The 20864-nt window shown below is 37.6% G+C and overlaps 1 protein-coding gene across 1 annotated transcript in view; it reads left to right on the forward strand.

The window, feature by feature from the left end:
- Window positions 1-1167: 1167 nt before the first annotated feature.
- Window positions 1168-20864, forward strand: part of LOC139742313 (lisH domain-containing protein ARMC9-like) — a 60671-nt gene continuing 40974 nt past the window's right edge. The window contains exons 1-18 of the mRNA XM_071652890.1: window positions 1168-1322; window positions 2876-3113; window positions 3573-3695; window positions 4243-4419; window positions 5389-5568; window positions 6317-6493; window positions 7011-7085; window positions 9913-9999; window positions 10849-10886; window positions 13495-13515; window positions 15036-15141; window positions 16306-16404; window positions 16916-17006; window positions 17615-17738; window positions 18483-18622; window positions 19674-19750; window positions 20216-20290; window positions 20774-20864. Of these exons, the coding sequence (XP_071508991.1) occupies window positions 3039-3113; window positions 3573-3695; window positions 4243-4419; window positions 5389-5568; window positions 6317-6493; window positions 7011-7085; window positions 9913-9999; window positions 10849-10886; window positions 13495-13515; window positions 15036-15141; window positions 16306-16404; window positions 16916-17006; window positions 17615-17738; window positions 18483-18622; window positions 19674-19750; window positions 20216-20290; window positions 20774-20864 (1756 nt within the window). The 5' untranslated portion in view covers window positions 1168-1322; window positions 2876-3038. The remainder of the gene's footprint in view (window positions 1323-2875; window positions 3114-3572; window positions 3696-4242; window positions 4420-5388; window positions 5569-6316; window positions 6494-7010; window positions 7086-9912; window positions 10000-10848; window positions 10887-13494; window positions 13516-15035; window positions 15142-16305; window positions 16405-16915; window positions 17007-17614; window positions 17739-18482; window positions 18623-19673; window positions 19751-20215; window positions 20291-20773) is intronic.

Below are 20864 nucleotides of genomic sequence, written 5' to 3' on the forward strand. Positions count from 1 at the left end.
GCATGTTCAAGGTGAGGTAGGTAATAGAACATGATAGCTGGTAGTACTCATTCCTGCTTCACTTCAAGCAACAGCCCAAAGAAAATTATTACTCAGAAAATTATTTTCAGCGACTATGATAGATATAAAGAATAATTATGTTCTCTAAACACGTCCAGTTGGTGTATACTGTGACAGTTTTCATCAACCATCCTTATGAACTTACTTCGCAAGTTTCAACGAAGGCAGCAATTGAAACTACGGTTTTCTGTGTTGCTGGTATAAGTAATACATTTTACTGACATTTCATTGGACTGATTTTTTTTTTTTTTTCAATTCGTGGTACACATTACGGTCAGCGACTTTGTGCGGTAACTTATAACCACTGTGGTAACCTATATAGCTTTAGACTCTCAGCCATCTAATTGTGATATACGGCACTGCTGGACTGGGTGGACTGCAGGGCTCACACCTGTAAATATAATGTATATAATTATGTATGTAATTTAAAAGGACTACTTAGTATAATTTGATTGGGTGCATGTACAGAAAATAGTGCCTGCGTGATTTTTTTAGTAAAAAGAATTACTAGTAGTCTGGCTTTGCGATCCCTTGGACAGAGTTTGAGCTGAAGAACCCCCCTTGGAAATTGTACGAATGAAAGGATATATCCATCTTTTCAGGTTAGAGAAGATGAAACACCTCATTTTTCCCAGCTATCTTACAGAATGCTTTGAATTTTGAATAGTCTCCATGGGGGAAATTAATTTACTCGTGTGTGAGCCCTGACAACTCCCATAATCAAGGGCGCTGAACTCCCACAGTGCCGTGAAATCCCATAATGTATAGCGCCATCTACAGTACGTTTGCGAGTATGACATTCTTGAATCGTTTACATTCGCGACGAAATTTTTCTGTATGATCGCTTCATAAACACACACAGCTGCTGTGTGTAGCTAGAAGCATCAAGGAAAGGTAGCACGAAAGCTACTACACTAGCACTAGGTTACGTAGCGCGTCGTACTGAAAAGGGCTTGCAAGGCATGCCGATGCTGCAGTCAGAGCAGTCTGTTCCCAGTATTGATAGGTCACGACTCAAGAAGCGTACTGTATGAATTAAGTTACTGTAAATTCCGTTCAGATCTAAATGTAGATCTAGAATCTACATAGACACATGACAGACCCGCGACGGATCCAGTCTCCAGAGTCTGCAAGATCGAGAGTAGCTTTCTAAATTGATTTGACTAGGCAAGCTGTCTACCACTTGACCACTGCACGTACTGGCACTGACCCCTGTGTAAATTCACTTACCAGTCATCCACTGGCTGGACGGACAACGTAACGTGAGTAAATTTTGTTAACAGCAGCAAGGACCCAAGATAAAAGTGGCAATCCACTGCACTAAATTTACTTTGCCCTTTACTTCAGTATCGTAGTATTAAAATTCTAGTGTTTAGTACCAGGTATGACTCATGAGTACTGTAAACGTGTACTGTAAGCACTTAACAGTTACGGTATTCGTATCTTATCAATAACACATGTTCATGCTTTGACCAAGTGCAAGGAGGTTCTAGAGAATGGAGTCACAACTGTCTTATTTCCTTTGCTAGATGTTCGAAGCTGCCGCTCAAAAATATTTGAAGCATGTGCAAAACACGATCTGCTGCGCAGATAGGAAGACAATTGACTTGTATCTCATCGCATATTCACTACTATAGTAACGTTACTAAACTAGCCACTTTCAAAGAAAGATATTTCTTTGTGATGGTAATTACTTTTCGCTATCCCTTCTTATAAATAAAAGGTAGGTGGTACAGACATGAGGATGCGCAAATAGAAATTGAGCAAAAAATGCTGAAATGAAGATGAAAATTACTCGACTGGGCATATGCAGGCACTAATCTGATATGTCTATCAATAAAGAATTATACTTGAAGATTATTCCATATTAGTTTCATTTGTGGAAACTAAGCGGAAAAGCGATAAAACCAGCTTTCCAGGATGGTACAGTTTTAAACATTTTCACACGCAAATTTCTGGACGGAAATGTCTTTCGTTTTACATGCTTTATCATTGATTTAAATTTCATTTCATTTGATAAATAGATAAGCAAAATATGGCCAAAATTATGATAACGTTCAAAATTAATCTTCAGAATGCTGAGCAAGACGGCGGCAAGGAACATCGATCATCAAAGGCACAAGTGCACCTGTGAAATTGCTTTGTACATCAGTAGAAATCTGACAAAAAATTATGTTTGAATAATCACAGCCAGTTGGAACTCCAATGTATAAAACCTCCTTGCTTTGACCGAAAGATCGGTCTGTATCTGGTTGTCGCGGCGGGGAAATGTTCCGCGGAGACTGCGTGTGGCTTCACGGATCCCCTCCTTGTGTCTACGGAGGAGAGCGATAATGTCATAAAAGTAAAAGACTCCATGGGACAGATGGATCTTTCTGTCTAGTTTATGCTGTACTGAAACGTTACTTACCTTGTAGGCCCTTACTCCTGTAGAATCTACAGTTACACTGTACTGACCTGCTGACCATACACTCGCACTGCTGACTCTGTTCATGTAGGTTTTCTGTACAAAAGTGTAGACTCAAGATGTGAATATTGTGATACAGAATTAACACAATACAATTTCTATTAAAGGAGAATACAGTCACAGTGACTGTGGTTGAAGGCCTGAAAGAAGGTCTATGATTGTACATCAGCATGGATTGTGGTGTACTTGTATCCAGTAGTGTACTAATCTACACAAGTAGATATGTATTACGGTACATATGTACATGTAGTGTACTTCATTACTTGTCTTAATTGTCATACAAATGTACATGTTATCTACTTTTGCTTTTATAGAGTGTTTTTTGTTGCTCTCCTCACTTCGACAAAGGAACATTCAAGATGACTGCAATCAGCCACTGGTGATTCTGAAGACTCTTCTGCAGAAGGGAGAGACGGAAAGACCAGGATTCTAGCAGGAGACGGTCTTGACTATTTCAGAATTTAGTCTCCACGGAGACAAAGAGCTTGTGTCTGCTCCAGACCTGGACACGATGGGGTCAAAACGAAATGGAAACATGAGCGGTGTTGTGGCCTTCGAAGGCGAGTTGAACGGAATAGTGAAGGAGGTAAGGTTCTCTTAAAGCAGAGATTTTGTCATGGAAAACAGGCCAGACTGAAACCTGACCAGGCTGAACATAGATGTTGTTGTTGTTGTTGGTTTTTTTTTCTGAAAGATGATATCCTTTTTATGTGCATGATAATGAGTGAAATACAGATCTGCAAAAAATTGTTTCATTTTTGTATCATTAATGTATGTACTCCTTTTTATACTTGCTTGTTCATACAGTGTACGCACGCAACACTTAGACAATAGTTGTATGTTGGTAGCCCTAGTCAACTAGTGTATACGGTAGAAAATACACTACTTGTTTCTGAATGGTTTTTATCAAGAGTCACTGTATCAGTGTTGCTTAATACAGTGTACTCATAATAATTTCTTGTGTCTAGCATTTTTTTTTTCACCTGCAATTCTTTATGTTCCTGTTTTTATCCCTTGTATGTTTTCTTTGTTTGTGTGTGTGCAGTATCTTGATTTCAATGGGTTACCTCAAACGCTGAAGGTGTTTGAAGCGGAAACCAAAGCCAATGGGCGCCCCCTGGAGCAGCCCATGAAGAAGCCGTGGAATAAGCGCAAGGCAGATCTGCAGGTTAGCTTCACCTACATGTACATTTCATGTGTTGTCACTCGGTATCATGAATACAGTATTGTGGTCATCATTCACTATCCAAGCATTTGGAAGCTCTATCAATATGGTAAAGGAGTACAAAGAGACCTTGGATACAATTTAAATGTTCTGATGCTAATAATAATAATAGATGATAATAATAGTGGCTACTTGTATAGCACACAGGTCCACCACATCTTCTTAATTATTCTATCCCCTTTTGAAATGTTCCATGCCATTTTCTGGATAGGAGGTTTGTTCTTCAGGTTTCTTTGCACATTTCTTGCCATATGAAATGTTTATTTTGTTGGGCTGTTGTTGGAGCATTATAGTTTTAACTTCTTGCTCCAAATGAAAGAGTGCATTGTTGCAGGTTTATGAAACCCTACAGTATATCCTGTACCTTCTTGTGTCAAAAGGAAGATGTAGAGGAAATTCTGTTATAGACAGCTTAGCTTGAAGACTGCAATTTCATTTGTCTTTATAGAAAGATTCATGTTTCATGTTTCCCTGAATTATCAACAAACAGGCTGATCTACTGGCTCTCTTCAAGTCGGGAGCCCGGCATGAGTTCTTTCTGTTGTGGGACGAGAATATATCAGAGTCTGTGCGTAACAACGACGCGGTCTGCAAAAAGTTGGAGTTCTACCTCAGCATCTACTTTGCCATCTTTCCCATTTTTTATGGGATGATGACTGGAAAGAAGGTTTGTTCATGAAATGTTCTGTCCTCTTGAAAGTTCTTCCATAAGATTTTCTCATCTCCATTATTAAGTTTGCAAGGCAATTGATGATTCATGTTAGCTCAGATTACTCTAATGCCAGGCAAGCTGTCTTTAGAAATACAGACATTTTGAATTTGGATGCAGCACCACAGTTTAGATATATTTTCTGGTCTGATGTGTTACCATGTTAGTGTACAAAGGTTTGAATGTAGACTTGATTTATCATATGCAAAATGAAACACAAAGTGACAAATGCATAGTTTGAATGCAACTAGTCAATCTTTTGAGTATTGAACTCAAGTTGAGCTGGGCCGTTTTCTGTTAAATCTTGATGTTGGGGGAAGGGGAGAATGGACATACACCTGCACAATTTTGCATGGGATTGTCTAGAATGATTGATATATGATTTTTCTTTGTCATATATGCAGAAATCAGTCCTACTGAGTAATCATCTTATTTATAGAATTATTGCAGAATTTCTAAATAACTTTACTTTCAAGTAAGCTGACATGTTAACAAATCTGACAATTTGGAAATGAGGTAGAACATAGTTGCTATATAAAAAAAAAAAACACCCTAGCAAATGCTAAATTTTATTGAGTGATTTAATAGTTGTACTTTCATTTGGTTCATATTTTTTTATGAGTGTTATATAATAGCATTTCCAAGTGTGTAATTAAATATATTCAAGTTCATCCATGCCACAATTATAATTTTAACTTGAAAAGCATCTTTGGACATTTTAAGTGTAATGACTATGTTCGCAATCATTTTCATGTTCTGCGTTTCTGCATGACAATGTGTCAAATATTGCAGCAAATTATGCATTTGTGTTTCAATGGAAATCTACATGATCAGGATCCTCGTGTGCCTAATGTGGACAATGGTAGTTCCAAACTTTGCTCAAGATGTCAAGAGAGTAACATAAGTTCTTGTCCACTGCCATTACAGAGCAAGACCAAGCTGGAGGACACCATGGAACACTTCAAAAAATACCTGGAGACCCGGGGAGCCTCCCTCAGCCAGACCACAGAGTTTCTGCCGTTCTACGCCCTGCCCTTCGTGCCTGACCCCACCCGCCACCCCTCGTACAAGGAGCTCTTTCAGGATAGCTGGGTGCCCGACCTACAGGTGTGCCAGTTGGAAAATTGGTTGTTTGGTTAACACATTGAAGATGGGTGATTTTGCTATAGCACTTATTTCTCATGTAGAAACCTGCCCAAGTGTACTCGGGACTTGTCTTCAAAGGGTTAAGGGGAGGAGGGTGGGGGCTGCAAAAATTATGATGGGGACGTTTACACGTATACATTGTACATATAATGTGAGTTTAGTCTCAAGTAGGGATATGATGGACTCTGATTGGAATTGGGTTCACGAAAACTGATGATCTGTTTGTACATCACAGTTAATTATTTTGATCATGGTAATTATGACCTACAATTGTACATGGTATCTTGTTTTCGTAGCTGTTGTAGTTTCTTTGAGAAGAATTGTGTCACAAAGTAGATTGCAATACCTGTGCTAGTAACTGTATTTTGTTTCTCTTTTAATGTTGTGGTACCTTTCTGAGTATTGTAAAAGTGATAATTGCTTATATCATATTCAAGAAATTGTATTATTATTATTTTTTTTTTATTACATTATATGTTAACCGTTACTTGAAAGAGAAGGATGGGTAGGGAGGGTCAGAAAAATCCTCTCTTTGTAAAGTTTCGTGTCTTTATCTTCTAGTGACATAATTATAAAAGAAAAATAGAAATGGATAATGGGCTTCAGAAAGTTGTCAGTCCATCACTACACATCTTAGGCATTGTATCTATGTGATGATGGTGTAGCCATTGTGGCAAGTTTTCTACACATTCTTTGTTGCTGTGTCCAGATTCGGCTTGAGAAGTTCATGGCCATCACGCTGCCGGCCCACCCCCAGCCCCGGCTGTTTGAGCTCTACCAGGATGTGAACGGCAAGAACTCCGAACAGCTGCAGAAGCTGCAGCAGGCGGTTGTGGATGCAGAGAAGCGGAACATGACCTACGTCAAGAGATACAACAAAATTCAGGTGAGTGAAGTGTAATGCATGGAATTGATCATTCTTAATGACGCAATCGCAATTTACAAGTGACGCTTGGATTACATGTGTCAGAGAATATGTCATGATAACAAAATAATGTTGTTTCTCTGGCTTTGTAAAGCTTAAAATGACTTTCTGCCGACAATTTTCTCCATTTTTCTGCTCCACTGCACTATCATTACAATGATTACAGACAACTATGTTTTAAAGTATCACATTGTGTGAAGAACAAAGCAAAACAAAATGGAAAAAAAAATCGCAAGATTATGAACCAGCAAAATTGATTGAAATTGGTCCGATGTAAAAGATGAACAATGACATGCTGTAGTTTCGACTATTGCATTATGTGCTTATTCAGTTTAGAAGGATAAGGCAATGATGTGGTGAAACAACATATGATTGAATAGAATATGTGGGACTGTGTAAAATAATTGGATACCAAACTTGTATCATTCTTCTCTTTTTAAGAATGCTTCTTTTGCTTTTTTTTTCCCCACCCTGCCAGTCTGACTACCACAACTTGATTGGGATCACTGCGGAGCTTGTTGATACTTTGGAAAATTGCATCAAGGGAAAACAGGCAAGTACATGTATTATTCACTCTTTTTTTTTTCTTTGTCATAGCTAGGTTACAAATCATGAAAAAAAAAGATTGAAATTAAAAGGCAAGCTTTGATGCTATTCACCAACCCTCAGAATGCACACTTCTCCATATAATTTAGTGGAATCAGTGTTTTTCCCTACCTAAACACAAATATTTTCTGTTGAAAAAAAAAAAGTGCATTTGTTGCATGTAGAAAAGAATAATAATAAAGATAATGATAATAATAATAAAAAAGAATTAGGTATGTCCTGCAACATCCCCTTAGTCACAAAAATATGAAATTTCAAAGATATTTTAGCACTGTTAAAGAGGACAAGAGAGGATAAAACAGAACAGCAACAAAAAGTATGTGGTTAAATTTATGTTGTAGAATTTTAATACTCAAAAGATACAATTTTTGGCACAAGTTATCAGTGTTTTTGAAGTGAACCAGAAATTAATTCTGCTCTTCGGCTCTTGTAATAAAAGTTGATGTTGTGTTTAGTCATGATTTGAGCAATACATGTGCGTAAAAGCAGATGAGAGCTGAAATCGAAGTTAATGTTACATAGCTCATATTTCTAATAGTCCCACATACTAGTATCCATGTTAGTAGATTGGGTGATGATTGTGGCACCTATAGAATGTACAGCTTGGTATGTAGAATGATCCTCGCTGTGTTATCTGACAGTCAGCTCATCCCATTAGGGTAAACATGTCAGCTCAATGAATAAAATAACAAGTATACCAATTAGGGCAAGCATGAAAACACACACACACACACACACTTGCTGGAAGGACAATGAACTACATGTTTATCTGTCTCCTTGTGCAAAAAAAAAGAAAAAAAGAAACAAACAATACCAAACATTGTGATTGAAATAGTCAAATTAAGCATTTTATTAGTGGGAATCCTTTACCTGTAGCATTGGTAGTCTTGTGCTTTCAAAATGTAGCTCAGTAGCATGCCTATTGTAAATATGCAAATTGGCCTATTATGTATGCATACTATAATTCCCTATATTATACTTTATTGTTTGTGTAAGTAATTTCATTTTTAGTTTATCAAGATGTGATGAGAGCATATAATGTTAGCTTTAGACAATAGGCTACTCAGAAAGATCCCTTTTCTGTTTTTTAGAGATATTATGCAAATGAGCTCATTAGATATGCACAGTATGCAATTCTGCTTAATTGGAGGTCTTGCGTACGATTTTAAAATGAAAATGCCTCATATATCTTTATTTTAGCATTTTCATGATTGATAAAAATGTGCATGAAGGTCATGATGTTGTTAATATCACATTTAGAGAAAGAAGATAGTTGAACTTCTTATAACCATGTCTAGAACATATTCCATATTTCAAGTGTATATAATTGTATGAAGATTTGGTAGTATATGGGTGGGATGCTTGCACATGGGGCCACAAACAGGTATTCATTACTCTCAAAGCCCCAGGGAAGGTCTGAGACATGGGTTAACAAACATCCGAGAGGGGTGCCCTTGTAACCAAGGGGTGGGACAACAGAAAATTGGCCCATACATGGCACTAACATTGTGGCAGAAGATACTGTGCTTTGTGGTATGGTGGATGTCAAATGTGCCAGTGTATTGGTTGGAATAGTCCCATAGCCAGCAACTTTGAGTTCAATGTGTGAGACTGTGCAACAAGCAGTAACACAATTCAGACTACACTCTCTCCCATTTTTTTTTCTTTCAGGTAACTTTGGGTATGTGGATATATAGGTAGAAATGATGGATTAATACATTTAACCCTGATCAGGCTGGGCTATTTTGGCTTTGTTAAAACCGAGATGCTAAAACTGAGATCTCGGCCATCAGTGGTGTGATCGGGACGAAATTTAAAATGCCTGACACCCACATCGTAATCTACAAGATTGTGTCATGAGATTTTTTGAAACAATCTATTTCTGATTTTAATTAATTAATATGCAAATTAAACCCAAGATCATGTTTTAGCCTAATTAAAAGCGTTGAGAGTCTACTTTTTGGTTTGTACATCTGTATTAGCATATCCCACATTTGTACATCATAAAAACTTCCAAAAGTCATTTCAATTCTTATGTATTTTATTGTTTTTGGAATTTCTTATGTATTTCTATGTTTTTCAACTTTTGTATTTTCTTTGTTTGTTTACTGGAAATTGTCATTGACCACTTTCTTTCTATAATTAGCATAAAATCAATCAATGAAATTGATTAATTTTTAAAATAATCAGGTTTTTATGACTTTCATGATAGAGCACTGTTTTCCGTAGGAAATGTACACAAAATCACAAAATTGTGCCCGTTTTGGGGCAGCATGCTATTACAAAAATGGGCATGGCTTCAAAACAGTATGCACGGACATTGCAAATTTGGTCTCAAAAGTTGCGCGAGACTTGAACAAAAAAAGTCAAGAGGCCTCGGGATGAGACCTTATCGCATGACAGAATTATAGTGCAAAACGTTCGTGAATAGAGAAATTTTGAAACATTTTTCTGTCATCTGTTGTGTGTTTTGCTTTCTTTCTTCATTTTTATGTGCATTATTTTGTATGTGTGATGTCGTTAATGATCTACCGGTATATTGAATGATATTCATAGTTTGACATAATGCTTGTGTGATCACAAATCTGACATTATTATTATTGTTATTATTATTATTACTGTCATAATTATTATTACTATCAGTATCATCAAACTATGCTTTAATGACACTGTTTAGCTGATGGGGTATGTCAACTTGTAGTGCCTAGATTCAGTGTTTCGTTTGTGAAATGTTGTCTCTTCATTTTTTATTATTATTTTGTTGTTTTTGATAGGTGACTCCCGAGTATGTGCAGACTGTGTGTCAGAGATTGTTCTCAAATCAACTCAGTGAGTCAGTGGATGTCACAAGACCTCCAACTGTAAGTATTGAACAGCATAGTGTGATGATTTGTGATAAGTCTAGTGAAAATCATCAAGTGACCTCAAATTATATTGAGATTTCTATTTCATAATGTGCATAGCATTAAAAAAGCAAGACAATTGAGAATTTTAATTCATGATAATGACAACAGTGATAGTGATGAAGCTTCTATAGTGCATAATAAAAGATAAATGTTCCATATGCACTTTCCAATATTATCACAAAACATAATTGACAAATTACATACATTCAGTATGATAAAAGTAGATGTAATTATGCAGCACACAACAGAAACTGTATGTACATTAATACGTATAACATACACACATGACAAACAACAAATATTTACTTCACAAATAAATAAATGATGCCAGATTTTATTATCACCTGTCTTATCTATGATAAGGCAATCAGCAAGTTACATCCATCCTAAAAAATGAAGCAGTTTTGATCCTATTTGATGACCAAAGAAGTGAAAACAGGCGAACATTCATTGAACCCTTACAGTTCCCAGCTCGTAATCCTTTGCTGATATTATGATACCGATACTGTTGCTGATGCAAAAGATGTTTAATTGAGTGATTACACTTTTAACCTGTTTTGTTCTCTTTTTTGTTATGATGTTGATTTAGAATCAACATATCCGTTAATGTTGGTAACAGAGTACATGGTAGTATCTTTTGTATATCCTGTAACAGGTCTGTGAACAAACCCAAGTTTGTTTGTTTTTGTTTTTTTCTAGGTATTAACATGTATCACTTAAATCATTTCAATACTTCGATGCATGTACTTTTGTGATGGAAAGATGTCTATTCACAATGTTTTTATTTTTCTTGGTTGCATACAGGCGGCTTCTGTGTTGAAGGTTTCATATCAACATCAAAGGTAAAAATGTGTTGTAGACCTGTATATTATCTGAAAGCTGTTACCGAACTTGTAGGTTTTCCATAATTGCATATATGTATATATATTTTTTTTTGTGGTTTTTCATCTGTTTCCCGGCTACCCCTGTCTCACCTTGTCCAAGAGTTGCATCTTGTGAACACAGAAGATGGTGCATAGAAGATGGTGCAGAGAAGATTTTTGTGGCTCAATGTTGTTTCACAATTTTTGCACAAGACACACTTGTATTTTTCCTGCATCTGGGTGGGTGATTTTGAATGGGGGATTTTTTTAGACCAACTGAAATGGGCTTGGTGGGATCATTTCTAATTTGAGGAATAGTCCTGATACTGTAAAACAAGGAATGTTCGTGTGCATTTATATTTCGCGAATTTCGCGAGCGCCAAGATTCGCAAAATTAAAACGTAACTTCTTGTCTACGCTATATGAATTGAATGCCAGCAGCAATTCGGGAAAATTTCATGCCATGAAAAAGGCCGTTGGCTGCAATTCGCAAAAATTTCATGCCGCAAATATATCATGCTTTACAGTATGTGGGGCTTGCAGGGCATAAATAAGTGAGATTTTCTGGGGTTTCTTCTTTTGCTTGTTTTTGTTTTTTCTAGAAAAGTCGGTGTGGCTTACAGGTACTTGTAGTGTGATGTGTCGTACGTGGACTTTTATAACAGGAATCTCATTTTGGCATTTGTTGGCAGGGTATCCATGGTAGTGTGTCTGTAATGTACTACGTTTAGGAGGCATGCAGAAAAGGGGAAGAGAAATGCATGACTGAATGAAAATGAGAAGAAAAGTGATAATGTCAAGCATGTTAAATGCATGGTGTGTTCTGTTATTTCAAGTTGACACCCTTGCATTCTGAGACATTTGAAAAATGATCCCATATCACTTTACTGTGTAGTTACAGGCAATATGTAATTTCTCTGAGTGATAGCAATTCAACCCTGGTCTTAACTTTTTTTCCTTTCAAATCTGCTTAAAAAATAGTAAAATCAGAATATTAGAAATGTTAGCTTATCAAACACATGTATTTTTTTTTTTGAGTAACGAAGAAAGAAAAGCTGTTATAAAATTGTCTCAACATTCTGCATTGTCATGCACATCTTTTGTCTTGAGTGTGGTCACATGAATAGTTTGAATGTGCAGGAGATGGTCATTGCTGTACATGTTATCTTGATGCATGGGAACTCTGGTAATCCGTCAAACTGTAGTTGTGGGAGTAATGCAAAACTGGGTGGAGGAGGTAGTTGACATTGCTTCTGTGATACATGGAGAAGTTATGTTTTCCCTCTAATTCCTCTACCACCTCTGCAACCTTTCCCTCCCATCAAATGCTAGCTCTACCCTGTCCCCCTCACCCTCCTCCACCTATCCCCTCTATAGCCGGGTTCACACGTACAAATTAGCGGGATGGCGATCGCGATGCTCATCCCGAGTTTTTTGGCGAGCGTCCACACGTACCAAATTGGCGGGATGGCGATCGCGATCGGTATCCCGCTAATTTGGCGAGCGTCCACACGTACCGAATTATCCCGCTAATTGCCGATAGAGACAACAACAAAGCCTGCAAACTGGGTCACACAGCGCCCTTCTCTATCACTGCTTGCGCGCACTTACCTTTGTCCATTGTCTTTTACGCGTCAGTGGTGTGGTTCGCGCGCTGTTGTTGTTGTGCTCCAAAGAGGTGAAGGACCTCTTCGCAGAGGCCTCGCTGTTGTGATGTGCGCATTGCATGATGGGATGTAAAAACTCGAGATTGTAATCCCGACCGTTCACACGTACCAGCGCGGGGCCAATTATCCCGCTAATTGACGAACCAGCGCAAGATTTCTTGGGATTAGCATCGCGATGCTTATCCCGCTAATTTTCGGGTTTTTTCTGTCCACACGTGCAAAAAACTCGGGATGACGATCGCGATGCAAATCTCGAGATTTGTATCCCGCTAATTGGTGTACGTGTGAACCCGGCTTATATGTCCTGCCTTGTCCTTTCATGGCACTCCCTTTCCCCTTATTTGTCTGTCCTTCACCCCTCCCTGTACCCACCTTTGCCCTTCCTTAGCTCCATGCTCCCCTCTTGCACCCCTCACTCCTTTCTTATTCCTTCCTCACACCTGTCTCAACTTTCTCATGTTCCTCTCTTATATCCCCCTTTTACAACCCACTAGCTCCCTTCCCCCCCCCCCACATACACATGATAGCCAGTTTAATGCCCCTCTTTGCCCCCTCTCTCCTTTGCCACTCCCTTTACCATGCCCCTCCTATGCCACTCCCTCACCCCTCCTTCGACCCCTCCCTGCTCTTTCATTGCCTCCCCTGTCCCCTGTATTTCCTGTCTGCAATTATTGTAGCAACTCATTCACCTCTCCTAGTGTCGATGTCCATCCGTGTGTATACCTCATCTTTGTCTTTCAAATGTTTCCCTCATTGGGTCTTCAAGACCTAATACATGTAGTAGCATGTTGCTTTGGGGTTCCATTGTTATCAGAGCAACCTGTTGCAACCATTACTTATTCCTATGAATACCAGCATGAGAAAAATGCATGGCAATATATGTAGTAACCCCCCAAACTGTTTTGTCCATTAATTCTCAGTGTGATTCCCGAGGAAATCAGGTGAGTGTATTTAATGAAAGATGTGTTGGTCATGTAAAAATCTGTTCCATCTTTTGATACTCCTTTGCTAAAAAACTAATGTGTGTACTATCACACTATCATCAGACAACAGACATTCCTGTGTATCAAACTGAGTGCAATATTGGATGTGTTGATCGTAAAAGTCTCATTAGTGAGGATGCTTATAATTATAAAAAGATGCCAGAGTGGTACTTTTGTTATCACATATTGATGCTTTTAATCCTAAAACTTCAGGTGATTACCTGTGTATATGCTTTTCTTTTCTTTTCTTTTGTTCGGTTGGGGGGGGGGTGGGTTGTTACAGCATGCTTACAATTTAAAACTAGAGTTCAAGTTGGAAACCCTGAACTGCCAATACCATGCTTATTTATATGATGCTTTCATCACAGTGGGCTTAGTTTCACATATTCAATGAAATTTGACGATTGATGAGTTTTTGTTATCATTGTCTAAATGATTTATCATGGGCGTCTTTAAATGCAAATAGTAGAATATCTGACACTTTCTTCATGCAGCATTGCATTCAGTAATGAACTACAAAGATTTGTGTTGTTGTTTTTTCCAGCACTTTTGTGTGTTTTATCATGTACTGTTCATCCAAAAAACAAAAAAAAAAATTTCTTCAGCATTCCTTCAGAAAATTGTGTAGCTTGCATGCTATTATGCCTTCAATATCTTTTTTTTTTGCCCTCTCTCTCTCTCTGTTGTGTGTGCTAGTATAGGTAATAGCTGCCATGCTTTCATTACTGCAACCTCTAAATTTCAAATGCACATCAAGTTTGTCTTTAATAAAAAAAAAAAAAATCACTGTCAAATAATATATTGAATTGTGTTCATCCACTTCCTCTGCCTTTAGTCTTTGTGTAAAAGTTATTAGAATGTATAACTTTTTCCTTATACTTGTTCTTTGATGTTGTGTATTAAGTTATAGCCTAATATGCTTGCAGTGTGAACAAAAACAACAATAACAGCTGACTTAACCCTGTCACCATACAACATGTACATGGATCCCTTAACTGTGACTAGACTGAGTTACACTAAGTAAAACGCACAGACTCAACCTCTTCTGTGACGATCAATGTTGAAAAATGTGCTTTCGTACGAAAAGTATCTCTTGACATATGCATGCTATAAGATTCCCTTTGATCTGAAAAGCAGTAAACTACACTGCAAAATTAAGATGTATCTCACGTAATTATATTACAGATATATTGTATGATTGATGAAAATGATGATAATCGTTGAAATTATTCATACTACTGTTATTTTGTACAATGTTAATGAAATTGCAGAATAAATGTATTTGGGAAAAAAATGGCATACAGAGAATAAATCAAATCAAATCAATACAATTATAATTCAGATATGACATGGGCATACTCACACACACATACACATATCCTCTAGAAGAATGAACTGAAAATCTATAAGTGGTTTCAGATCGTGACTTGATATATTCATCACTGATGCTCCGTCGTCTTTCACCAATGTTTCCTCAGGGATACCATGCCAGTCCTCCCCACACTGGACTACACCAAGGTGAAGGAAGACATCATGAGGGCAGAAACCAGGAGGAAAGCCCTCCTCCTCCAGGCATTGAGATGGGTAAGTGGTGGAGGCAGAGGAGTGACAGCTATGCTCCGCAATTAAACATGCGCCTCAGAATAGGATACTAGATCGAAGGCGCATTACAAATGCTGTACTTATTATTATTATTATGTGCTTTGGTGGAGGCATTCCAGTCGCCCTAGCAGCATTTCTATTTTTTTTTTGGGGGGGGGGGGAGAGGGCCTTCATCACTGCAAGGCTGATATTCTGATGATTATACATGTCAAGTCCTGTTGAGTTGGTAACTGTAGCATGTACTATAATCAAATCCTCGTGACCGGCACAGAGAAACGTTTGATAAATTTTTTTCCATTAACCCTTGTGGAGATACCCTGCCTTACCCTTCAGACATTTTTATGGTCATGCGATATGCTATTGCATGATAGTGATAGATTGAACTTTTATGCGTAGGATAATTCTCAATTGCTGAATGAATTCTCACGTATGTATGTCAGTATAAAATAACAAATGATTGGTGTATGGCATGAAGCTTGAGTCGTTTACAAACACAAGGTATTATGATTCATCCTCACAATATGGGGGGAAATAGTACCATAAATACAGGTGTAGGTTGATTTTGTTGTAAGAATGGCTGCTCTGTGGAAGAGGATTTGTTTTCTATCAAGGCTGTCAAGCAGTTTATACATGTCACCATTTTACTGAAGGAAGATCCAAGCATGCAAAAGGGTTATATTACGTACAATTGTACAATGTAGTATCTTCTTGCACACTGCATCCTTCAGTAGAACCTCTTTATAGCTTGTTGATCTTTTACACTTCAAGGTCCTGTGCAATTTATATCATATTTCATATGATCATATTACTGTACAGCAAGATATTTTCGCGCCGTGCAATTTTCATGAACTAGAGCTGATGGCCTTTTCCACGGCATGGAATTTTCGTGAATTGCCTCTGGCATTCAATGCATATAGTGCAGACAAGAACTTTCACATGCATTTTGATTTCACGAATTTTCTGGCTTTCGCAAAATTTGCAGAATTAAAATCCACGCGAACATTCCTAGTCTTACAGTATGATGTTTGACAGTGGCATTATTACTTACCACTTCCTAAAATGGGGAGTTATATATGCCTGGTATTAAAGAGATTAATGAAGTGGAATATGTTTTTGTGATTGATGTCTTACTTGTATTTTATACAGCGCCTAACTCGCAGTGAGCCTGGAGAACAGCGTAGTGAGGTCATGTCAGCCTACATAAAAAATGACATCCTGGGTTGCACACAACCTAGTCCGTATCAGGTGAGTTTGTGTATGTAGCAACACAATACACTGTAGATTGTATCTTTGCATAGATCGTAAAATTGAAACCATTTACAGAAGTTTTTCAACCATTAGCACAGAGAAGTATCACGTTTTCTTTGTTAGAGGCTTGTTGTCTATTACGTAGTTTAGTCTCAACTTGGACATTATCAACGTAAAGGTACTGGTAACATTTTCATTGTGTTAAAGACTAACTGTTGTGCACTGTTAGTACAACGTAGCTGGCATAAAGTAAGGGGTTTTGATTGCTTTTTATTACCGTAAGTTTTATTTTTTTTTTTTCTGTGACAAATGGAGTACTTGTAAATAGCTCTTGTTGCTGTTAATTCAGTATGCGAAAGAAATAACTTGGTAAAGGAACATAACAAAGCAGAAGTGTGTGATTTATATTCCCCGAGCAATGACATATGAGACTAGGTTCTTTGTACGCATTTGAGTGATTAAATTTTGCATGTGAATGGACCTGACATTCATTACTTCATTTTCCCAGGACCACATCATGGAGATGTTGACCTATTCAGATGAGGTTGTTCAGCAGTACTTGGCTAGATTATTCAATGCCTTTGCCTCTCTGTCTGTGGGTGAGTTCATATAGAGTCCAGCTGTGTTTCTGTATGATCTGCTCTTTGTATTTTGTGTTAGTGATCCCAACAGCTAACAGATTTTCCTGAGTGCAAATGGTGAAAATAAGTTCAGCTTCAACTTCCACGATATATCATGTAATATCTGGTATTTGATTTCAATAGACTGATTTTTTATTGAGTGTGTTTGAATTGGCATGTCTTCTGGTTGTATTTTGTATTTATAAAAAGTAACACAAATTATGAAATAGATTTTCCACCTGTTATGAAGATCAGTCCTCATTATAGGCCTACTTTGGCAGGAGTCTGTAGAAAATACGTCGTATGTGCAATATCAAGACCAGCCTGTCCCCAACGAGTTAAAAAAATAGATAAATAAATAAAAACTTTCAAAATGGATACTACAATCTTTGTGATCCCCATCTCATCTCAGATGTGGGACTGTTACATTGCTATTTCCGAAGTTTTAGGCCCATCTTGCATTAATTGGTGTATAGAGCGTGTAGAGAATATGGTCATTGTGGGTGTTTGTAAGTCAGAAACCAGGTTTAAGACTTCACAATCAATACTATTGGAATGCTTCACTCATGGTATCGTCACACATACAGGTCGATCATACCTGGGCAGGTACCGGGACATCGTCTACACCCTACAGGTGACTTTGCAGTCAGAAGATAGAGACTCTATCACCAGGGAGAATGCCCTCGGGGCACTGCAGAAACTCAGCCTGAAGTAAGACTACTAGCTAGAAAAACAAATACAACTAACAAACAAACAAACAAACATGACACATAGAGGGAGAGAGATAGATAGATAGAATGAGAATGAAAGAGATATTGAGAGAGAGAAAGAGAAAGCTACAAAATGTGTCTGTGTGAGAAAATTTTATGGCATTGTGTGTGTGTGTGGCAAGCATGTCAGCTTATGCATTATATGGGTTACTGTAAAAGTGGATATTTTCGCGCGACTAATTTTTCCCCCTGTTGAGTTATATTAGTGGGGTTTTTTTTTTTGTATTTATATGTCTTAAGATGATTGAATTCTAAACTTGTGCGATGAATGGAATTGCAGAAGAGTTGATGGGATAAAATAATGGTCAAACAACCAATTAAGATGGTTTGCAGCATTTGAATGAATTCTAAACTTGTACAATGAACAGAATTGCAGAAGACTTGATGGGATAGAATAATGGTTAAACAAGCAATTAAGATGGTTTGCAGCATTTGACTGAATTCTAAACTTGTGCAATGAATAGAATCGCAAAAGACTTGATGGGAAAGAATAACGGTCAAACAATCAATTAAGATGGTTTGCACTGCTTTTCTTCAGTTTTTTGTTTGTTTGTTTTTTGTTTCAGATGTTTTTTTTTTCTCGTTTGAAATGAAAACAAAAATGAGTAATTCTAATACAATGAATCATGAATTGCCGTTAATACTATGCTGGTATGTCTTGCCTTTGTCATGCCTTTTTCTGCAGGAGACATCTCCAGTCAGCGATGATAGAGGGCGGTATCATCAAGTGGCTTGTTGGGGTTCTAGAAGACTCGGACTCACTGTCAGACTACACACTGGAGTACTCCATAGCCCTGCTCATGAACCTTTGTTTGCGTACATCAGGTAAGGTCACATTTTGTCTAGCAACCATTATTCTCGACGGAAGGTGACATATTGTGTGGATGCTAAAAACGTTTTGATATATGCAAGCACTCACATATTGTACACTGTTGGACCTTCGAACTTGTGCTTTTGATCCTTACTTTTCAAACAACTGTTTTGTACCCTGCCACATTCAAATTGTTCCAAAGTGGTAACTGTAACCCCTTCTGTACCAGGGACTGTGGACAGTGTCTAAAATGCTATGGGGTTTTCTGAATCGATAAGCCTAAAGGACTCCGACGGTTAAGCAGAAGATGACTCTCTTTGACAGTGTAGGATGTCTTCCAAATCCCCAAAGGGTTGGGTCAAACAATCAAAATCTCAACATACAGTTGCTGTAGCTGTCTGCTGATATCACTAATGCTGAATTCACATTGGTAAGACAGTCTTGTTTCTTAAAGGTAAAACAATGATGTCCATATGCATAGTACAGAAACTCTCAGTTGTTATTTTTTTTTCTCTCTCTATGCATACAGAAAATGTGTGAAATAATTATTGTGGATAACACCATTTCAGTTGGGTGATGACAAAAATGCAAAATATTAGCCAAATAGGTATGCTGATAGTATTGCAAACTCAGAGTGTATCAGATCGCTGATGCTACACAGTGTTGTGTGATGGATTACAAATCAGGCCATAGCACCATCCATCAACCTTCTTTGTGAGAGAGAATCACATGCAGCTTGCTGGGAAATACATTGTATGATTACTAGGGCATGCGTGATCCTCACTTAAGGCTCTACCTACAGTGTACGCACTTCTGAATGGGAAGGGCACTTTAGGTATAAAAATCGTGTACCACAATCTAAATTATTTTACACTTTCGATCTCCAAATGCTCCAAAACAACACATTATCTCGGCAAATGGCGTCGGCTAGACAAGTTTCTTGGTAGTCCCTTTTCATACATTGCAAGCAATTTCCAAATGATGGGAGATCAATTTTTATTTAAGCCCTCTGAGAACTGCTTTTTACCTGTTAACTTTTTCTACTCCTTTGTTTTAATGTGCCAGGTAAAAAGAAATGTGTGGATGACAAGGTACAGGTTCTGCATGTGATAGCAGATCTACTTGGACATGAAGATCAAGAGGTAAGAATAACATTTTTTTATTTTTCAATGTCAAGGAAAATGAGAATCGTTTGCTTTGCAGATTAGATAGCTGAATTGTGGATTCTATTACTGTATAGGCCATATATTTCGCGAGTCTAAATTTTCGCGAATCGTGAATTCCCAACGATTTCGTGAGTGGTTAAATTCGCGATCATGGAGTCCTGTACTGAACGGAGAAGTGTACACGCGTATGTCATATTCACATCGGGATCAGAGTCAATATTTTCGTGTGTCTTCAATTTTGCGAATAGCACGTGTTTCGCGAAATTCACAAAAATAAAAACCTCACAAAATATTTGGCGTATACTGTATGCATATGTGCATATATACATGTACATAATGATTCACTACAGTCTTTCCATTCTAGCTGAAAATGTTCAATATGCAAAGTTGTAAATACACACGCTATCTATCCCCCTATGATTTCATGTGTGCTTTCTGTAGATTCGTCCTTACGTGAATGGAACACTGTACAGCATTCTATCAGTGCCAGAGATACGGGACCAAGCCAGAGAAATGGTGAGTGCTGGTACTCTGTGGTTGCAGTAAGTTTCAAAATAAATTTGAACGTGCAATGCCACTTTCTGTCATGCCATATTTTAGCATTTTCTTTCTAAAATTACTGCTTTTTGCTTCATTGTGTTCACAAATCTCTGTCTGTATAATTGTCAGCCTTCTTTTCTTTTTCTGTTTCTTTATTTACTCTATGTCAATGAATAAGATATTCATGCTAGGGTTGTTTTTTTGTTTTTTTTGTCAGTTTGGTATTTGTGCATTGCTTGTGACTGTCATGTTCTTCAGGCTGGAGTTAACCTCACAGGCCTAGAGTAATCAAAGTTTTGTTTCTTGATGTGTGATGTTTGTGTTGTGTTTTTCATTATGAAGTACGTACACTGTATTATTGGTAAAAAATATATGTGCTTTGTCCATATTGGTCAGTTATTGTTATGTTTGTGTCAAATTTAATCATCTGTTGTTGTTGCTATTGTTCTGTTTTATTAGGGAATGGAAGAGATACTGAAATGTTTCATCAAAGAAGACACACCGGAGATGAACAGACAGATCCACTTCATCATCAAGCAGCTCAACTCAG

The sequence above is a fragment of the Diadema antillarum genome, unplaced genomic scaffold (genome assembly GCF_040938485.1).
Source record: "Diadema antillarum isolate AM-2024a unplaced genomic scaffold, OU_Dant_1.0 seq00000995_RagTag, whole genome shotgun sequence".
In the NCBI taxonomy this organism is placed as follows: domain Eukaryota; kingdom Metazoa; phylum Echinodermata; class Echinoidea; order Diadematoida; family Diadematidae; genus Diadema; species Diadema antillarum.